We start from the raw sequence: 16,762 nt of genomic DNA, 5'->3' as shown, positions 1-16,762 counted from the left end.
AACCACGTGTTTCAGGACCTGTTAGACAAGTACGTGGTGGTGTATTTGGATGACATACTGATTTACTCCCGTGACCCGGCTCGCCATGAGGGGCATGTCCGGACCGTGCTGCAGCGCTTGCGTGAGCACCGTTTGTACGCGAAGCTCAGCAAGTGCGAGTTCCATCAGCGGACTGTGGACTTCCTTGGTCACCGGCTCTCTCCAGATGGGGTGCAAATGGACCCGGGGAAGGTGACAGCGGTTCAAGAATGGGCGGCACCCCGGAACCGCAAGGACCTACAGCGTTTCCTGGGGTTCGCCAATTACTACCGGACCTTCATCGCTGATTATGCTCATCGCACCACCCCGTTGACCCGGCTACTGCGCCCAAAGACGCCGTTTTCCTGGGACAAGGAGGCAGAGGAGGCGTTTCAGGGGTTGAAGGCCTGTTTCCAGAGGGCACCAATCTTACAACATCCTGACCCCTCTCGACCCTTTGTGGTGGAGACCGACGCTTCCAGTACGGCTCTCGGTGCCGTCTTGTCTCAACAGATTGGTCCTGAAGCGCCACTCTTACCCTGTGCCTTCTATTCCCGCCAGCTCCTACCAGCGGAGCGTAACTATACTGTGTGGGAGCGGGAACTACTGGCCATCAAGGTAGCCTTTGAGGTCTGGCGCCACCATCTTGAGGGGGCACGACATCCGGTGGAGGTGAGAACCGACCACCGGAACCTGGAGTACCTCCAGACCACCCGCAAGCTGAACCAAAGACAGATCCGGTGGGCGTTGTTCTTTTCCCGGTTCCAGTTCCGGATCCGCTACATCCCTAGCTCTCAGAATCAGAAGGCGGATGCCCTGTCCCGGAAACCTGACGACAACGCAGACACGGTACAGCAAGCAGAACCCACCACGATCCTACCTCCGGCTGCATTCCTGGCCACCCAGGAGGCGCAGCCACTGCAGGTTCGGGTGCGGGAACAGCAGCGGGTCGACGCTTGGGCCCAGGAACGACTCCGGGAGCTGGCTGAAGGGTCCAGCCCACAGTATCCGGGGCTGGTCCTGCATCAGGGCCTTCTGCTGCACCACGGTCGTTTGTACATCCCGCCAGGGCCACTACGGCTGGAGGTTCTCCGGATGGCCCATGATGCCCCAGCAGCGGGGCACTTTGGACGGTATCGGACCACCCATCTGGTCAGTCGAGAGTTTTGGTGGCCCCGCCTGAAGGCTGACGTGGCTCGCTACGTTGCTGGTTGTGATGTCTGCCGGCGCGCCAAGGGACCTACCGGGCGACCCCCCGGCCTACTTCAGCCATTGCCAGTTCCACCGCACCCTTGGCACACGGTTTCGTTGGACTTTGTAGTGGACTTACCCTCGTCTCGTGGCTGTACCTGCCTTCTGGTTTTCTCCGACCATTTCACCAAGATGGTGCACTGCGCTCCCTGTCCATCTGTACCCACAGCCAAGGAAACTGCTCAGCTGTACCTTCAGCATGTCTTCCGCCTGCATGGCCTACCTGAGCGCGTGGTGTCCGACCGGGGCGTTCAGTTCACATCCCGGTTCTGGCAAGCACTACACCGGACCCTCGGGACGGAGGTCTGCCTCTCGTCAGCCTACCACCCACAGACCGATGGCCAGACGGAACGGGCGAACGCGGTGCTGGAGCAGTACCTCCGGTGTTACTGCAGCTACCAGCAGGATGACTGGGTCGACCACCTGGCATTGGCGGAGTTCGCCTACAATAACGCGGTGAATGCGTCCACCCAGCAGACCCCGTTCCAGGCCAGTTATGGTTATCATCCACGGCTGTTTCCAGAGGTGCTGCCGACATCCGCAGTCCCGGCGGTGACGGAGTGGCTTCAAGAGCTCCAGTCCCAGCAACAGCTTTTGGTGGAGCAACTGCACCAGGCCAAGGAAGCGTACAAGGCCCAGGCCGACCGCCACCGCCAGGTGGGGCCGGAACTTCGCGTCGGTGACCTGGTTTGGCTCTCCACTCGCCACCTCCACCCCTCTCGACCTTCGCGGAAGTTGGACGCCCGCTTCACCGGCCCGTTCCCTATCGTAGACCAAGTCTCTCCTGTGGCATTTCGTCTCCGGTTACCCGCAACCCTGAAGGTTCACCCGGTCTTCCACAGGTCCCTTTTGAGTCCGGTGGCCCCACCCGACGAGTTCCACCCGAACCGTCCCCGACCGCAGCCAGTGTTGGTTCGGGGAGAGCCTGAGTACGAGGTGGAACGCATCCTGGACTCCCGATACCGCAGGGGGAAGCTGCAGTATCTCATTGACTGGAAGGGGTACGGACCGGAGGACCGTTCCTGGGAACCAGCGGCCAACGTCCACGCACCTGCCTGCCTCCGAGAGTTCCATGCGACGTACCCCGGCAAGCCGGGTCCGGACCCTCGGTTGAGGGGGGGGCCTGGGAGGGGGGATGGTGTGATGGCCTGGGATTCCGATTCGGAGGATGAAACAGAGGAATCCCGGCCTGCACAGGAGTCCCCGCCTCCAGGGCCGGCTGAACTGGGGCCAGGCCTAGATGCTGAAGAGCCTGCACCTGTGGCAGTGCATCAGGAGCTGGCCCCAGGTGAAGCCCTTCTGGCCCCAGAGAGGCTTGACGACTCAGTGGCCACAGGTGAGCCTCCTCCAGGGCCCAGTAACCCTTCGGCCTCTCCTGATCTGCAGAGGTTTAGAGCAGAGAGGCGAAGGGAACTGGTTGCCCCCAGGAGGAGTGCTCGCCTTAAGGCCAGGGGAGGCGGGGCTCCTGGGGGCCGGGACCGCCCCTGGCCTTAGAAGAGGATAAAAGCCCAGTCAGCCCGGCCCCAGGTTGCGGGAGCAACGTCGTTGTTGGCTTCGGACCTTCCTGCGTTCTTGATCCCTGCTCGGCCTCCTGTTCCTGACTATCCGGTACTCCTGTTCCCTGCTCGGCCTCCTGTTCCCGACCATCCGGTGTACCTGTTCCCTGCACAGCCTCCTGTTCCAGCGTTCCTGTTCACCGCCCGGCACTCTGCCTCGGACCTTGCCCCTCTTCGTGTGGACTTTGCTACACCCAAGGTACTTTACCCCCGGGACCAGCACACAAGGTCCCCTGGCCAGAACCCCTCTGACATGATTTTATATCTGCTCGCAGACATAGATAAGTATGTGACCTGGTGTGTAGCACTCCATGCAACTGCTGCTAGGAAAATTAGAGCAAATTATGTATCCAGGATAGTCACCAACTGTAAAGGGGATAAATATATTTGACCCTATCTGCAACAACCTATATTCTATCTTTGATAATCACCAAACTCCGAATATAATTACACATTGTATTAATTAGCATTCTTTTTTAATATATTAGTGGCCATGTGATAATTTTAGCTTATAAATTTTATTGTTTAATGTCTTAATTTGTATATTAAGGTACTTTTATAGCTCTGTTTAGAGTAGGTAATGTCCCGATAATATAAATGTTTTAAGTTCTTTGTATCCATTCAGTATACAGTGGTGCCTCGGGTTAAGTACTTAATTCGTTTCGGAGGTCTGTTCTTAACCTGAAACTGTTCTTAATCTGAAGCACCACTTTAGCTAAACGGGCCTCCTGCTGCCGCCTTGCCGCCGGAGCACGATTTCTGCTCTCATCCTGAAGCAAAGTTCTTAACCTGAAGCACGATTTCTGGGTTAGCGGAGTCTGTAACCTGAAGCGTATGTAACCCCAGGTACCACTGTACTTTTTAGGAGAGGGGGAAAGTGCGTCTTATAGAGCGAAAAATACGGTATATACATTCTGTGTACATTGCGGCAGCCTTTGGCTATGTGCAATAAAACTGACCGACTGATTCCTCTTGCAGCCGGAAATCACAGTGGGCAACCTCCCAGAGTACTTCCAGCTGGAGAAACCTTTGCTCCTCCTGTTCAGCGATGGGGCCCTGGCTGAAAGCCAGGAAGGAGAAATGAGGCGTTTGGCCACAGAAGAGCACCGGGAAGAGTTCGTTCCCTGCTGGATGAACCTGTAAGCAATGTCTCAGTGATTCTCCGAGGGTGTGGCAAGTGTAGTGGGAAGATTCAAGGGCACTCAAAGGAACATTTAAACATTTCAGTGTAGTACAGTGGTACCTTGGTTCCCAAACTTCATCCGTTCCAGAAGTCCGTTCCAAAACCAATGTGTTCCAAAACCAAGGCGCGCTTTCCCATAGAAAGTAATGCAAAATGGATTAATCCGTTCCAGACTTTTAAAAACAACCCCTAAAACAACAATTTAACATGAATTTTACCATCTTAACTGACCTGAGATCTACGGGTGTAAGGCAGTATACAAATTAAATAATAATAATAATAATAATAATAATAATAATAATAATAATGATTAATATGTTGTCGCTGGGCTCTTTCTCAAGTTAGAATTTGCTTATTTTTTATTCCGCATGTGAGTTAAAAGCTTTTAACCCCAAGAGGTTTTTTAGATTTGACTCTCTGTGCTGTTGCTTTGTTTTTAACGAATCCATTTACACCACGAGAGTGTGCCGTTTCCCAGAATCCAGGGCAAACGCCTTCTGCGGCCTGCGTGATCCTGAGCCTGCGGCTTAAAACAACCCCAAATGCTTTTGGAGATCGAAATCAGTTTAACGGCATCTGCATCTGACAGGGAGCTCAGACTGGGTCCTTTCAAAGTGCCTCTTTAGAGCGCAGCTGTTTACTTTTCCACTCACTAAGTGCTATCATTTAATCTCCTGGTTTTTCCTATCACAGCAAAAACACCCCTGCAGGAAGAGGAATCCTAAAGGCCTATTTCGGGAGCTCCCTCCCTCCGCTGCCTCTTCTCCTCTGGATCAACCTCCATTCTGGGGGAGAAGTGTTTGCTTTTCCACCAGATCAGTCGGTTTCTGAACCTAACGTCTTAGCTTGGATCAAAAAGCTGAAATCCGGCCAAGAAGTTCCGAGCGGTAAGTATGCAAAGTTGTCCCTTCTTAACCAAATACCGTATTTTTTGCTCTATAAGACTCACTTTTCCCCTCCTAAAAAGTAAGGGGAAATGTGTGTGCGTCTTATGGAGCGAATGCGGGCTGCGCAGCTATCCCAGAAGCCAGAACAGCAAGAGGGATTGCCGCTTTCGCTGCGCAGCGATCCCTCTTGCTGTTCTGGCTTCTGAGATTCAGAATATTTTTTTCCTTGTTTTCCTCCTCCCAAAACTAGGTGCGTCTTGTGGTCTGGTGCGTCTTATAGAACGAAAAATACGGTACGTCTTGGACTCTCCTCCTGCTGGCGCTCAGTGTCGTTGGCACCCGAAAGCGGAAGGAGATCTGGAAAAAATTCACAAAGCATGAAGCAGACTTCTTTGGTCTGCGTCTGTGCTTCTGACGATGAGATTTCACCCCCTCCAAAAAAAATATGCCATCTGCATTGGGATTTCTTTCCCCCAAGCTTACAGGTCCTCCATCATTGCTGAGAACTTGACTTCTCTTATGAGAAGTTACGCTCGTACTGGGAAATTCTAATCATTGAAAGGATGCTTTTACTGGTAATGCTAAAATAAAAATGATAACAATCACCCAGTGAAGAAATCATGCTATTGCTAGCAAACGTGTCACGTTGCTTACTAAAAAGGATTCTGAGATCATGCAAAACTGCTCTCTAGCATAGGGTTACCAGATGTCCCCGGTTCCCAGGGACAGCCCCCGGATTTGCAAATCTGTCCCCGGACAAATTCCGTCCCTGGAACATTCCCAGATTTGCAAATCTGTCCCCAGGAAACATGGCAGCGGCAACCTCAGCTCTGGCTGGCTTCAGGAGCTGCCTGCTGCCGTGGCGCACGCCATTTTTCCTTGCCAGTGAGGAAAAATGGCGATCGCCACGGCAGCGGGCAGCTCCTGAAGCCAGACAGAGCCAACTGCGCTACTAGGCTGGCTCCGGGCTGCCCCCTGCTGCTGCTGCCGCCACTACTGAAGGGGAACCAGGGACGTCCAGCAGTACAGATCTTCTGGAGGTTAAGGGGTGATATGATAGCCATGTTCAAATATAGAAAAGGATGTCACCTAGAGGAGGAAGAAAGGTTGTTTTCTGCTGCTCCAGAGAAGTGGACACGGAGCAATGGATCCAAACTACCAGAAAGAAGATTCCACCTAAACCTTAGGAAGAACTTCCTGACAGTAAGAGCTGTTCGACAGTGGAATTTGCTGCCAAGGAGTGTGGTGGAGTCTCCTTCTTTGGAGGTCTTTAAGCAGAGGCTTGACAACCAGATGTCAGGAGTGCTCTGATGGTGTTTCCTGCTTGGCAGGGGGTTGGATTCGATGGCCCTTGTGGTCTCTTCCAACTCTATGATTCTGTGCCCCCTTCCCTCTTTGTTTTGACTGATCGGGGGAGGCTCGGGAGTTGCGGGCGGGCGGCCGTTGTGGCCGACCAGCCAGTTTTTTTAAAAACTCTGCGCATTTATGTTTCACAGGGTGTGAAAGAAGGGCTTTGCACCTTTATGGAATATGTATTTGTGCTTGGGCCCAGGGTCTTTTGCCTCACTATCCCCATTACTGACTCCCTGTTGCTAAGGTAAAGGGGCCCCTGACCATTAGTTCCGGTCGTGAGCGACTCTGGGGTTGCAGCGCTCATCTCGCTTTATTGGCCGAGGGAGCCAACGTAGGTGGTGAATGGGGGCTCTTTTGTTGGGGGCTTCCATCTTGTTCCACCTGGTGGGAGTCCTGTCACGACAGTCTTCAATAAAGACCAAGCCTACTGGCTGCTGTTTTGCTCTGGTATTCCTGGCTGGTGTCCTTGTTTTTTGTCCAAGGGAGCCCTCCGATTTCTCCGCTAACAGAACCTGTTAACACAACAGTAAGCGCTATCCTGACTTTTCGATGTGCTCTTCCTGTCCCGCCCCCAGCCGTCCTGTCGGGTGACGAGTGGAAGCCCCGCCTCCCCGCCTACGACTTCCTGAGCATGATGGAACCCTCGCTGCCGGAATTTACCATCTACAGCCGGGGGAGCGGCGGAAGCTACCAGAAGGAAGAGGAGGAAAGCCCCGCCAGAGGAAAGGCGTCACCGGGGATGGCAAGAGAGGACCCCACGGAAGACTCCGTCGTATCTGAGCTGGAGAAAGACCAGCCGACTGGAGGGGACCTGAGAGGAACAGCTCCCCGTCTGGCAGCGAGGGAGAAGCAGGCGAAACGTCACGCAGAGCTGTGAAACTCGCTGGATTTTCCGGAAGCAGGCAGCGTGGCCGGGGATGATGGGAGTTGTAGTCCACTTGGAGGTTCATTGGTGCCCCTGAATCCTGCTCTAACCTACGACCGTATTCAGATTTGCCGGTTTTTCTCCCAGGCCATGGCCAGGGCATGGTCCTTTCCGTACCAGGGCTGGAACCTTGACCCTTGTGTGACCAAAACATTGTTCCACCACTGAACTGTGGCCTCTCAGTCTCTGGGCAGGTGAAGGAGCATTTTCTGGGATGTTTGGACATGGAAAATAGCGACCTCAGTGGTGGTAGCTTGGTGTTGTCTTCTTCGCCGAAGGATGACAGCTGACGTCTCTCGAAGCATCACCAGGGCCTGTGTGTCCTCCTGCCCGTCTTTTAGAGATCATTTGTAAACTCTTGGGGTCTTTTGTTCCAAAATGAGCATGAGTTCTGGAGCCAGGAGGAGCCTTGTTTTGCAAGGTTTGTGTATGTGTGTGTGTGTGTGAGAGAGAGAAATTACAGCTCCTCCCGGCAAGCTGTTCCTCGAGAACTCATTCTGATTTGCTTGCACAAAGCTTTCGTAGAATTGTAGAGTTGGAAGGGACCTCAAAGGTCATGTAATAATAATAATAATAATAATAATAATAATATAATTAATAATAAAAATACAGTGGTACCTCTGGTTACGTACACTTCAGGTTACAGATTCCACTAACCCAGAAATAGTGCTGCAGGTTAAGAACTTTGCTTCAGGATGAGAACAGAAATTGTGCTCCGGCAGCGCAACGGCAGCGGGAGGCCCCATTAGCTAAAGTGGTGCTTCAGGTTAAGAACAGTTTCAGGTTAAGAAGGGACTTACGGAATGAATTAAGTACTTAACCCGAGGTACCACTGTAATAATTTTTTGTTTATATCCCGCCCTCCCCAGCTGAAGCCGGGCTCAGAGCAGCTAACAACAGGAAAAGTAACACAATTTACATAAAATCACAAGCAATTAACTAAAATACATTCTAAAATCAATTCATTCTAAAATCAATTCAGAATCAAATTAATGGCAACCAACCGCCTGCAATACAGGAATCTTTTGCCCAGTGTGGGGTTTGAACCCACGACCTTGAGATGAAGAGTTTCATGCTATACCAACTGAGCTGTCCCTGCCTCACAGAGCTTAGACTGTAGACACTTCCAGGCGGCTGCTGTTTTTGGGTGGGATTCAATCACATACTGGCAAATTGAGGTTGCACAATTGATGGGGAGGCCTTGTGCAACGAACCAGCCATAGCTCAGTCGCAGAGCAGGTTCAACATCTCCATGTGGGGCTGAGAGGAGCCCTCTTCCTGAAACCCTGGAGAGGTGCTGCCTGTCAGTGTAGACAATACTGAACTAGATGGACCCAGTGGTCTGATTCAGTTTAAGGCAGCTTCCTAATATTCCAAAAGATGTGTTTTGGGTGTGAAAGGATGTATAGTGGTACCTCGGGATGCAAACGGGATCTGTTCCGGAGCCCTGTTCGCATCCTGAAGCGAACGTAACAAGCGACGGCGCCTCTACATGTGCACGGGTCGCGTTTTGCTGCTTCCACGCATGCGCATGACGTCATTCTGAGCGTCTGCCCATGCGCGAGCGGCGAAACCCAGAAGTAACGCGCTCCGTTGCTTCCGGGTTGCCGCGGAGCGCATCTCGAACGCGCTCGACCTGAAGCACATTCAACCCGAGGTATGAGTGTAGTGGAAAAATGCGCTGGAAAGTCTGTGGGATCACAGTTGCTTTGACGCAACTTCGCCCTAACGTCCCTGCAAACAAGCCAGTATGAGCGCTCATTAAATAGCCAATGTTATCTAATCTCCCTCCAAACAAATCAGGACAAATGCTCAATGAGCAAGTCAGCCAGAAGCAACCTTTATCCAGTCTTTATCGGGCATTTGTTCAGATTTGTTTGCAAAGTGGCTACAGGACAATGAGCATTCTTCTTCATTTGCTTCCTCGGTGGTTCTATGGCATCCCATTAAGAACCCACCCACCCTTTGCAGTGCTTTCCCTGTCCCCTTGCCAGCCCCAAAATAGCAGCATGCTGCTCCTGTTGCAGAACGTAGTTACCGTATTTTTTGCTGTATAAGACGCATTTTTTCCCTCCTAAAAAGTAAGGGAAAATGTGTGTGCGTCTTATGGAGGGAATGCAGGCTGCACGGCTAAGCCAGAAGCCAGAACAGTGAGACGGAGTGCTGCGCAGCGCTCTGTTTCGCTGTTCTAGCTTCCGGCTTAGCTGCGCAAAGCCTCCGCAGGGCAGCGGGGTGCCTTCATCCCGCTGCCCTGCGGTGGCTTAGCAGGCTGCCCAGAAACTTCCGCAGGACACGGGGATAAAGGCTCCCTGTGCCTCTAGCTGGCTTCGCGCAAAGCTAGACCAGCTAGAGGGAGCGCTGCGCAGCTTTTGGATAGCCCCGTGAAGCCTCCGTACGGCACGGGGATGAAGGCTCCCCGCTACCCTGCGGAGGCTTCACGCGGCTCTTGTGGGAAGTGGGGGGAAGGGACAGAGCGTGCGGCTCTGTCCCTTCCCCCACCTCCCAGAAAGGCCCCCAAGAACCACACTCCCTTTAAAGAGCGTGCGGTTCTTGCGGGAGATGGGGGAAGGTACAGAGGGCAGCTTACCCACGCACAGCCTCTTCCAGGCAGGGGGAGTCTTCATCCCTCTGCCCAGGAGAGGCTTCAGCGGCTATCCCAGATGCCAGATCCCTCTTGCTGTTCTGGTTTCTGGGATTCAGATTTTTTTTTTCTTGTTTCCTCCCTCCCCCCAAAAAAAACTCTAGGTGCATCTTATTGTCTGGTGCGTCCTATAGAGCGAAAAATAGGGTATTTATAGTCATACATTGGAACCCGAATGCCCTGGTACTCTGACATTTTGGCTCCCCAATGCCGCAAGCCCAGAAATTACTGTTCCTGTTTGCGAACGTTCTTTGCAATCTGAACGTCCGACGCGGCTTCCAGTTGGCTGCGGGAGCTTCCTGCAGCCAATCGGAAGCCACTCCTTGGTTTCTGAATGTTTTGGAAGTTGAACGGACTTCCGGAACGGATTCTGTTCGACTTCCTAGGTACGACTGTATGACGAAAACAGGCCCTATTTTTTTCCTTCTTCTCTCTTTTCAAAGAACTTTATTTCACATACCACCATCACACCCACAGCTATATGGAGCAAACCCCCAGCGGCACGAAGCCTTTAAGCAGAATGTACAACGCATCCAAGGAGCCGTCAGCTCTCTTGTGACCCAGTATCAACACAGGGATGCCCCCACACATACAAAAAAGAAGGTGCTTTGACTCTCCTTGAGTCCCCCACTCCCAAAGTCACAGTTACAGCAGAAGCGGGCAGGTCAAGTTCAGATGATCACAGGCTCCCGGACACTGTTCTGCCTCTTCATCACAAACAGCTTCTGACCAGATACGGTCACAAGGAAGGAGTGCTCCCCAAACACCACAGAGATACGCCTGAAGGGCCCCTCGGTGTAACGGGGCAAGCGGAAAGCGCAGGCTGTGTTCACCAGCTCCGAGATCACCCCAGCCGTCTGCTCGTCGTTCTCCAGGTCGCCTGAAGACGCCAGCACCGCCCTGTCGCAGATGACCAGGTAGCCGGTCTGGTCGGGGACCCGCTCCAGCCCCTGAGTCAGCGCCACTGTCTCCGCCATCGCCGCCGCCGAAGCTCCGTCCCGTGACCGGGCCCTTTCGGTGCAGCCTCGAAAACAGGCCCTATTGAAAGCGCTCTGGGGGGGAAAGCAGAGCAGAACTGCTTGATGGGAGATTGAATGTAAAAGGTTATTAGTAAAAAATTATAAAAATTAAGAAAGGTTAATGTTTTAAGATATATGGAAATGTAACTATATTAAGACACTAAGATAATGATGAAATCAAAATTTGACACAGGGAAAGAATTTGCTGACAGAAGATATGATCTGGAATACAGAGAAGGGAGGTCTGGGGAAGTCGCAGAAACAAGCTAATGTAAATATAAGGAGAAAAAAATTTGTTTTTAATATCTTTTATTTTTTCTTTTATATATATATATATATATATATATATATATATATATATATATATTTGGTGTTTATATGTCGCTGTATTTTCTTCTTTGTTTTGTCTGGTTTGCTGTATTGTGTTTTATTTTTTGTTCACTCATTGTAAAACCTAATAAAATATTATATATATATAAAAAAACAGAACTGCTTGATGGGTAAAATCCCCTCCCTGTGGGGGGTGCCCAGAGGTTTGATGCCAGAACGACTTTCACAATTCTGCCACCTTGTAAAAGAGCCAGCCGCTGGCTGGCGTTCTTCATGTGACCAAATGCAAGATGATGGCTTCCAGATGGGGCTGATAGTTGGGCGGTTTTAATGGAGCTCTTGTTATCCGGCCCAGCTGGAGCTCAGACCTGTAAAAGTGACGCTCGTGATTAATAGAGCTTGCTAAGAGGGGCCCTGAAAGCTTTTACGAGCTCATGGGGAACGCTGGTCCACTAGGCATTAATTTTTATCTTGGGGAATGACATTATAAATATGGCTATGCTTTATGCCCCCTTGAATGGAGGCTGTAAGAGCTCAGGGGCAGGTGAGCAGCAGCCGTCGGCAAACAGTGAATTTGTTATTGCTTTTAATCTGGCCTCGGTCCTAAGATCAAGGAGGGCGTGTGCCTGGAGCCCTGGCCCACCTGCGGTCCCCTAAATGCCTCTCCAAAGTGTCAGGAGACCCTTCCGAAGTCCTGGAGAGCCACTGGCGGGCAGTTTTGGCAGTGCCAAGCTTGGTGGTCCCGTGGTCTGGCTCAGCAGAAGGCAGTTTGCTATGTCCCTGCGTTCCTCCACTGAAAAGCCTCTGCCGAGGGCTGGGGTGGTTGCATTATGAACATTGTGGGCAGGAGAACTGCAGGGAGGAGATGATAAACTTAATGATGTCTTTTCTTCTCTGGGGTTTGTAATACAGTGGTATTGAAAAGATTAGAGAAAATCACGGCAGCAATGAATGGCGACTAATCCTGGTGGAGACTATGATTTTTGTTGATTATTTTATATGGTTTATGCTGCACTCATAATGTTCTGTTATTGCTAATTACTGTTTGTATGGTCCTTTCGGGTTCATTTGAATGAAAAGCAGCCTAGAAATGCAATCAAATCCAACTGATATTTTTTTTTTAAAAAAAATTATTGAACAAATTTAACAAATCAGATTATAAATCAATATAACCAATTACATTTTCCCCTTTCCCCCCTCCCTCCCTCTCCTACCCACCAAAGACTTCCCTCAGCTTCCCTCTCTGATTTGATTATACGTGTTATTCTCTGCATGTTATAAAATTGTACGTATCATTGCCTTGTCTATCATATACAGTGGTGCCTCTGGTTAAGAACTTAATTCGTTATGGAGGTCCGTTCTTAACCTGAAACTGTTCTTAACCTGAAGCACCACTTTAGTTAATGGGGCCTCCCGCTGCCGCTGCACGATTTCTGTTCTCATGCTGAAGCAAAGTTCTTAACCTGAGGTAATATTTCTGGGTTAGTGGAGTCTGTAACCTGAAGCATCTGTAACTCAAGGTACCACTGTAGTGTGATGTTGACTGCCACTTGTAATTATGTTCATTATCTGCCCTACACCAGACAGCCCCAGGATGGCTTAAAAGGTAAAGGTAAAGGTACCCCTGCCCGTACGGGCCAGTCTTGACAGACTCTAGGGTTGTGCGCCCATCTCACTCAAGAGGCCGGGGGCCAGCGCTGTCCGGAGACACTTCCGGGTCACGTGGCCAGCGTGACATCGCTGCTCTGGCGAGCCAGGATGGCTTGCAGCAGTATAAATCACAGCATTAAAAACACAGTCACAGCTAGAGTGGGTTTCTCTCTCCCCCAACCCTTGTGTATGTGTATAATCAAGTGTCAAATTTAAAGATTCTAGCCAATATATCTTCTTGTGCACAAGATTGCCCTGGTATCCACAGCTCTGGCAGTCTTTTAGCTCATCACCAACAAGACATGGAGGTAATGAATGGCTGAGCAAAACAGTACAGCGGTACCTTGGTTCTCAAACAACGCCTTGGTACTCAAACAACTTGGAACCCAAACACTGCTGGTTTGCGCCTTTTTTCCGGAAGCTAAACGTCCTCCGTTTTGAGTGCCACACTTCCATTTATAGCGTTACGCTGAGGTCTGTTTTTGCTATTTATTTTGCGTTTTTGTTTTTGCGGCTCTTTTTGTTTGTTTTTGTGACTGTGTGGAACCCAGTTCGGCTACTGATTGATTGATTGATTGATTGATTGTGTGACTGCAGCACATTGTTTATTGCTTTCACTTTATGGATCAATGGTCTCGATAGAAAGTTAGGGGTTGTTTTTTAAAGTCTGGAACGGATTAATCCATTTTGCATTAGTTTCTATGGGGAAGCGCACCTTGGTTTTGGAACGCTTTGGTTTTGGAACGGACTTCCGGAACGTATTAAGTCTGAGAACCAAGGTACCACTGTAGATCCATTTATAATATCCCCTGCAAGGTCTGTGAAGCTGAGCCTGGCCAGTTTGAAAATAACATTTTTCTAAAAAACGAACCTGCTGATTTTTGCAGAATAGTCAAGTTTCAAGGCCTGCTTTGGGAAGGGCGTCGATGCAGACCTTGAGCATCCTGCCTGGGTGTATATATTTGCTCTGTTTCCCCCCAGCCCAGCCCCACACGCACGATTCCTGCTCAACCTGTACATTTGTAAATAGAGCAGTTTGTTCCGAGGGAACCATAAATCCTCAGCGTTCTTTCCTCTGCAAAAGGTGGCCTTGAACTTCGCACCACTCACAGAAAGTGGAAGTCCAAAAGTGTTCATCTGCTGGGGAGGGAGAAGATGTACTAAGATAAGGGGGAAACCAGAGGAGGAAGTTTAAGTAAATAAGCAGGGGGCACAAATGTCAGGACCAAAGATGAATTTCACTTAATTAGTGTGGGAACGCTGCTTTGATTCCGCACACCCTTCAGTCTGCTCTGGGGATCTTGCTCTGCCTAATACATTTTCCTTTCTGCTGATGGAGGAACCATAGGGATGGATGAGAGAGTACGCAAATCTATCTTTGAGGAGAGGAGGACTCGGCCAAAATAAACCGAAATGGCTGGATATGTAAGGGGGGTCAGCAGCCAACATAAACTGCATGTAGATTGTAGACGTTCTCAAGCCTCAGAAGGAGCAGCCTCCTTTGGTCAAATTGAACTACAGGTAGACTTCCTCATGTATGTTGGGCCAGGCTTTGAGGCTTGTGGCAGGATCCAACCCACGAGGGATGGATCACATGAGTCGGGTAGACATTAGGGCGATATTTGGTTTTTAACATGGTGATTTTTAACCAGCTAAACATCGCAATCTCCTTCTAACCTAGCAGTTCGAAAGCACGTCAGAGTGCAAGTAGATAAATAGGTACCACTCCGGCAGGAAGGTAAACGGTGTTTCCGTGCGCTGCTTTGGTTTGCCAGAAGCGGCTTAGTCCTGCTGGCCACATGACCCGGAAGCTGTACGCCGGCTCCCTTGGCCAGTAAAGTGAGATAAGCGCCGCAACCCCAGAGTCGGCCACGACTGGACCTAATGGTCAGGGGTCCCTTTACCTTTACCTAAACATCGCAATATACTGATATATCACAATGGCTGAAATAAGAATGGAGGCGTTGACTGGCTTCATGGTTTTCCCCAAATTGTGATTTTTTTGCACAGCACACACACACACACACATCATGATTCGTGATATGTTGCCAGAGCAACAATTATGAAACTGATGTCATGATGTGGACTTCAAACCAGTTTTGGACAATATATTGATTTCTTGCCTACCCCAGTAGAGATGGATTATTTTCATGTTCATTACCCCCGTCTTCAGTTGAGTTTTCCACACTTCTGCATAAAGTAAAGGGGGAAACTTCGTGAAAATCCACCAGCATTTCAGTGCGACGTTCTCACAATTTACAATTTGTGACAATTTTACAAATCTCACGATTTACACATAGTTGAAAGTCCTCCCCACCCCATACAATGTGTTTTTACGCATTTGCTTTCCAGTGGAAAACCGAATCACAAAATGTGGAATTCGAAGGATAAGACGGTGTTTCTGTTTGTGCTCCGGAAAGTTCCGGTTAGGGAGCTTCACATTAAGATTATAACTGGCCCAAATGTCTCCTTCACCCCTAGTCAGGGATGGCTAACCTGTGGGTCCTCCAGATGTTAACTGGACTCAAATCTCTCATCAGCCAATAGTCTGAAGGAGGAGGAGCGTCTCCACCTCCATCGTTCTGCCCAGACACTGAGGTCCAGCGCCGAGGGCCTTCTGGCAGTTCCCTCCCTGCGAGAAGCCAAGTTACAGGGAACCAGGCAGAGGGCCTTCTCGGTGGTGGCGCCCATCCTGTGGAACGCCCTCCCATCAGATGTCAAAGAGAACAACAACTACCAGACTTTTAGAAGACATCTGAAGGCAGCCCTGTTTAGGGAAGCTTTTAATGTTTGATGCATTACTGTATTTTAATATTTTGTTGGAAGCCGCCCAGAGTGGCTGGGGAAGCCCAGCCAGATGGGTGGGGTAAAAATTATTATTATTATTATTATTATTATTTATTTATTGTCAGTGATGATGGGAGTTGTAGTCCAGGAACACCTGGAGAGCTGTAGGCTCCCTGCCATAGTTGTGATTTCATAGAATCTTGGAAGGGACCCTAGGGTCATCTAGTCCAACCCCCTGAAATGCAGGAATCTCGGCTAAAGCATCCATGACAGGTGGCCATCCAACCTCTGCATAAAAACCTCCAAGGAAGGAGAGTCCACAGCTGCTTGAGGGAGACTTTCACCGTCCAATAAGTTCTTATTTAATGTGAGAATGTCACAGACCACCTGAACGAAGTTTGCAAAACCACGACGGTTCATGGGGCATAGCTTGGGAACCCTTGTCCTATAGGAAATAGTGTGACGGTTGTGTGGGGTTCATCCCCTCTGACAATGATGCATTTTGCATCTTCAGCTATGGCTGCTTCTTTGTTTATTTGGTTTTCAAATCAAAGTTTTACAATCACACATCCAATATATAACAAAACAAGATTCCAAGGTGAAGTTGGGAAATCTTGGTATGTTAAACTTTGGTTCATGTGGGAGTGAGGCATTGTGGGAGAGTTAAAACTCTGGATCTCTGGGGAATGGATCTCTGGTTTCTTTAACTGCAAACTTCCCTGTCTTTAGAAGTGTGGATCAAATTGCATCCTGACTCTGGACAGGAAAGAGATGTTATCTGATTTGTAGATCCTGGCAGCTGGGGGCTTGGGTGTGAAAAGGCTGTCAGGCAATTTACAGCTCAAGAGCCTGGTACTGGGAACAAAGAAGCACTCTTTTCATCTCAAGGTCCTTTGAGCATAAACAAAGTTCAGCTGTGCTGGCCTCCTGACAATCAGGAAATATAGTCCCATCATGCAGTCATTGGTAATTAACCTAAAGAAATGATTGGTCCCTAAGCCCCTTCTCCAAGTGGAATTCTCAAGGATAAAAGTTTGGGGAATTCAGATGCAAATGGCAGACCACCTTGCCCTGGTGTTTGCGCCTGAGGGCGCTGGACCAACAAAGAGATTTTGATGACGTGCTGTGCTTTGAACTGTTGCTTTGAGTATGTTTGAGTTAG

The 16,762-nt window shown here is 49.9% G+C and overlaps 2 protein-coding genes and 1 long non-coding RNA gene across 5 annotated transcripts in view; 1 reads left to right on the top strand and 2 right to left on the bottom strand.

Annotated features, from left to right (window-relative positions):
• The window catches only part of TXNDC16 (thioredoxin domain containing 16), a 58,047-nt gene extending 50,291 nt beyond the window's left edge, over positions 1-7,756 (top strand). For both annotated transcript variants that reach the window (XM_083435409.1, XM_083435410.1), the window contains exons 19-21: positions 3,804-3,964; positions 4,702-4,895; positions 6,824-7,756. In XM_083435409.1, the coding sequence (XP_083291535.1) occupies positions 3,804-3,964; positions 4,702-4,895; positions 6,824-7,125 (657 nt within the window). In that variant the 3' untranslated portion in view covers positions 7,126-7,756. The remainder of the gene's footprint in view (positions 1-3,803; positions 3,965-4,701; positions 4,896-6,823) is intronic.
• Positions 7,757-10,254: 2,498 nt separating this feature from the next.
• On the bottom strand, positions 10,255-10,821 carry LOC310677539 (ragulator complex protein LAMTOR4-like). The gene has a single exon (XM_083440674.1). The coding sequence runs from the start codon at positions 10,789-10,791 to the stop codon at positions 10,486-10,488; it is 306 nt and encodes a 101-aa protein (XP_083296800.1). The 5' UTR covers positions 10,792-10,821; the 3' UTR covers positions 10,255-10,485.
• Positions 10,822-13,465: 2,644 nt separating this feature from the next.
• Positions 13,466-16,762, bottom strand: part of LOC310677739 — a 304,619-nt gene continuing 301,322 nt past the window's right edge. For both annotated transcript variants that reach the window (XR_014511388.1, XR_014511389.1), the window contains exons 2-3: positions 14,724-14,936; positions 13,466-14,465 (exon numbers count right to left, since the gene is read on the bottom strand). This is a non-coding gene — a long non-coding RNA (uncharacterized lncRNA). The remainder of the gene's footprint in view (positions 14,466-14,723; positions 14,937-16,762) is intronic.

Source organism: Podarcis tiliguerta (genome assembly GCF_965153285.1).
Source record: "Podarcis tiliguerta genome assembly, chromosome: 1".
NCBI classification, from domain to species: Eukaryota; Metazoa; Chordata; class Lepidosauria; order Squamata; family Lacertidae; genus Podarcis; species Podarcis tiliguerta.
Note: the sequence above shows the minus strand (reverse complement) of the source record. Positions and strands in the feature narration are given on the sequence as shown.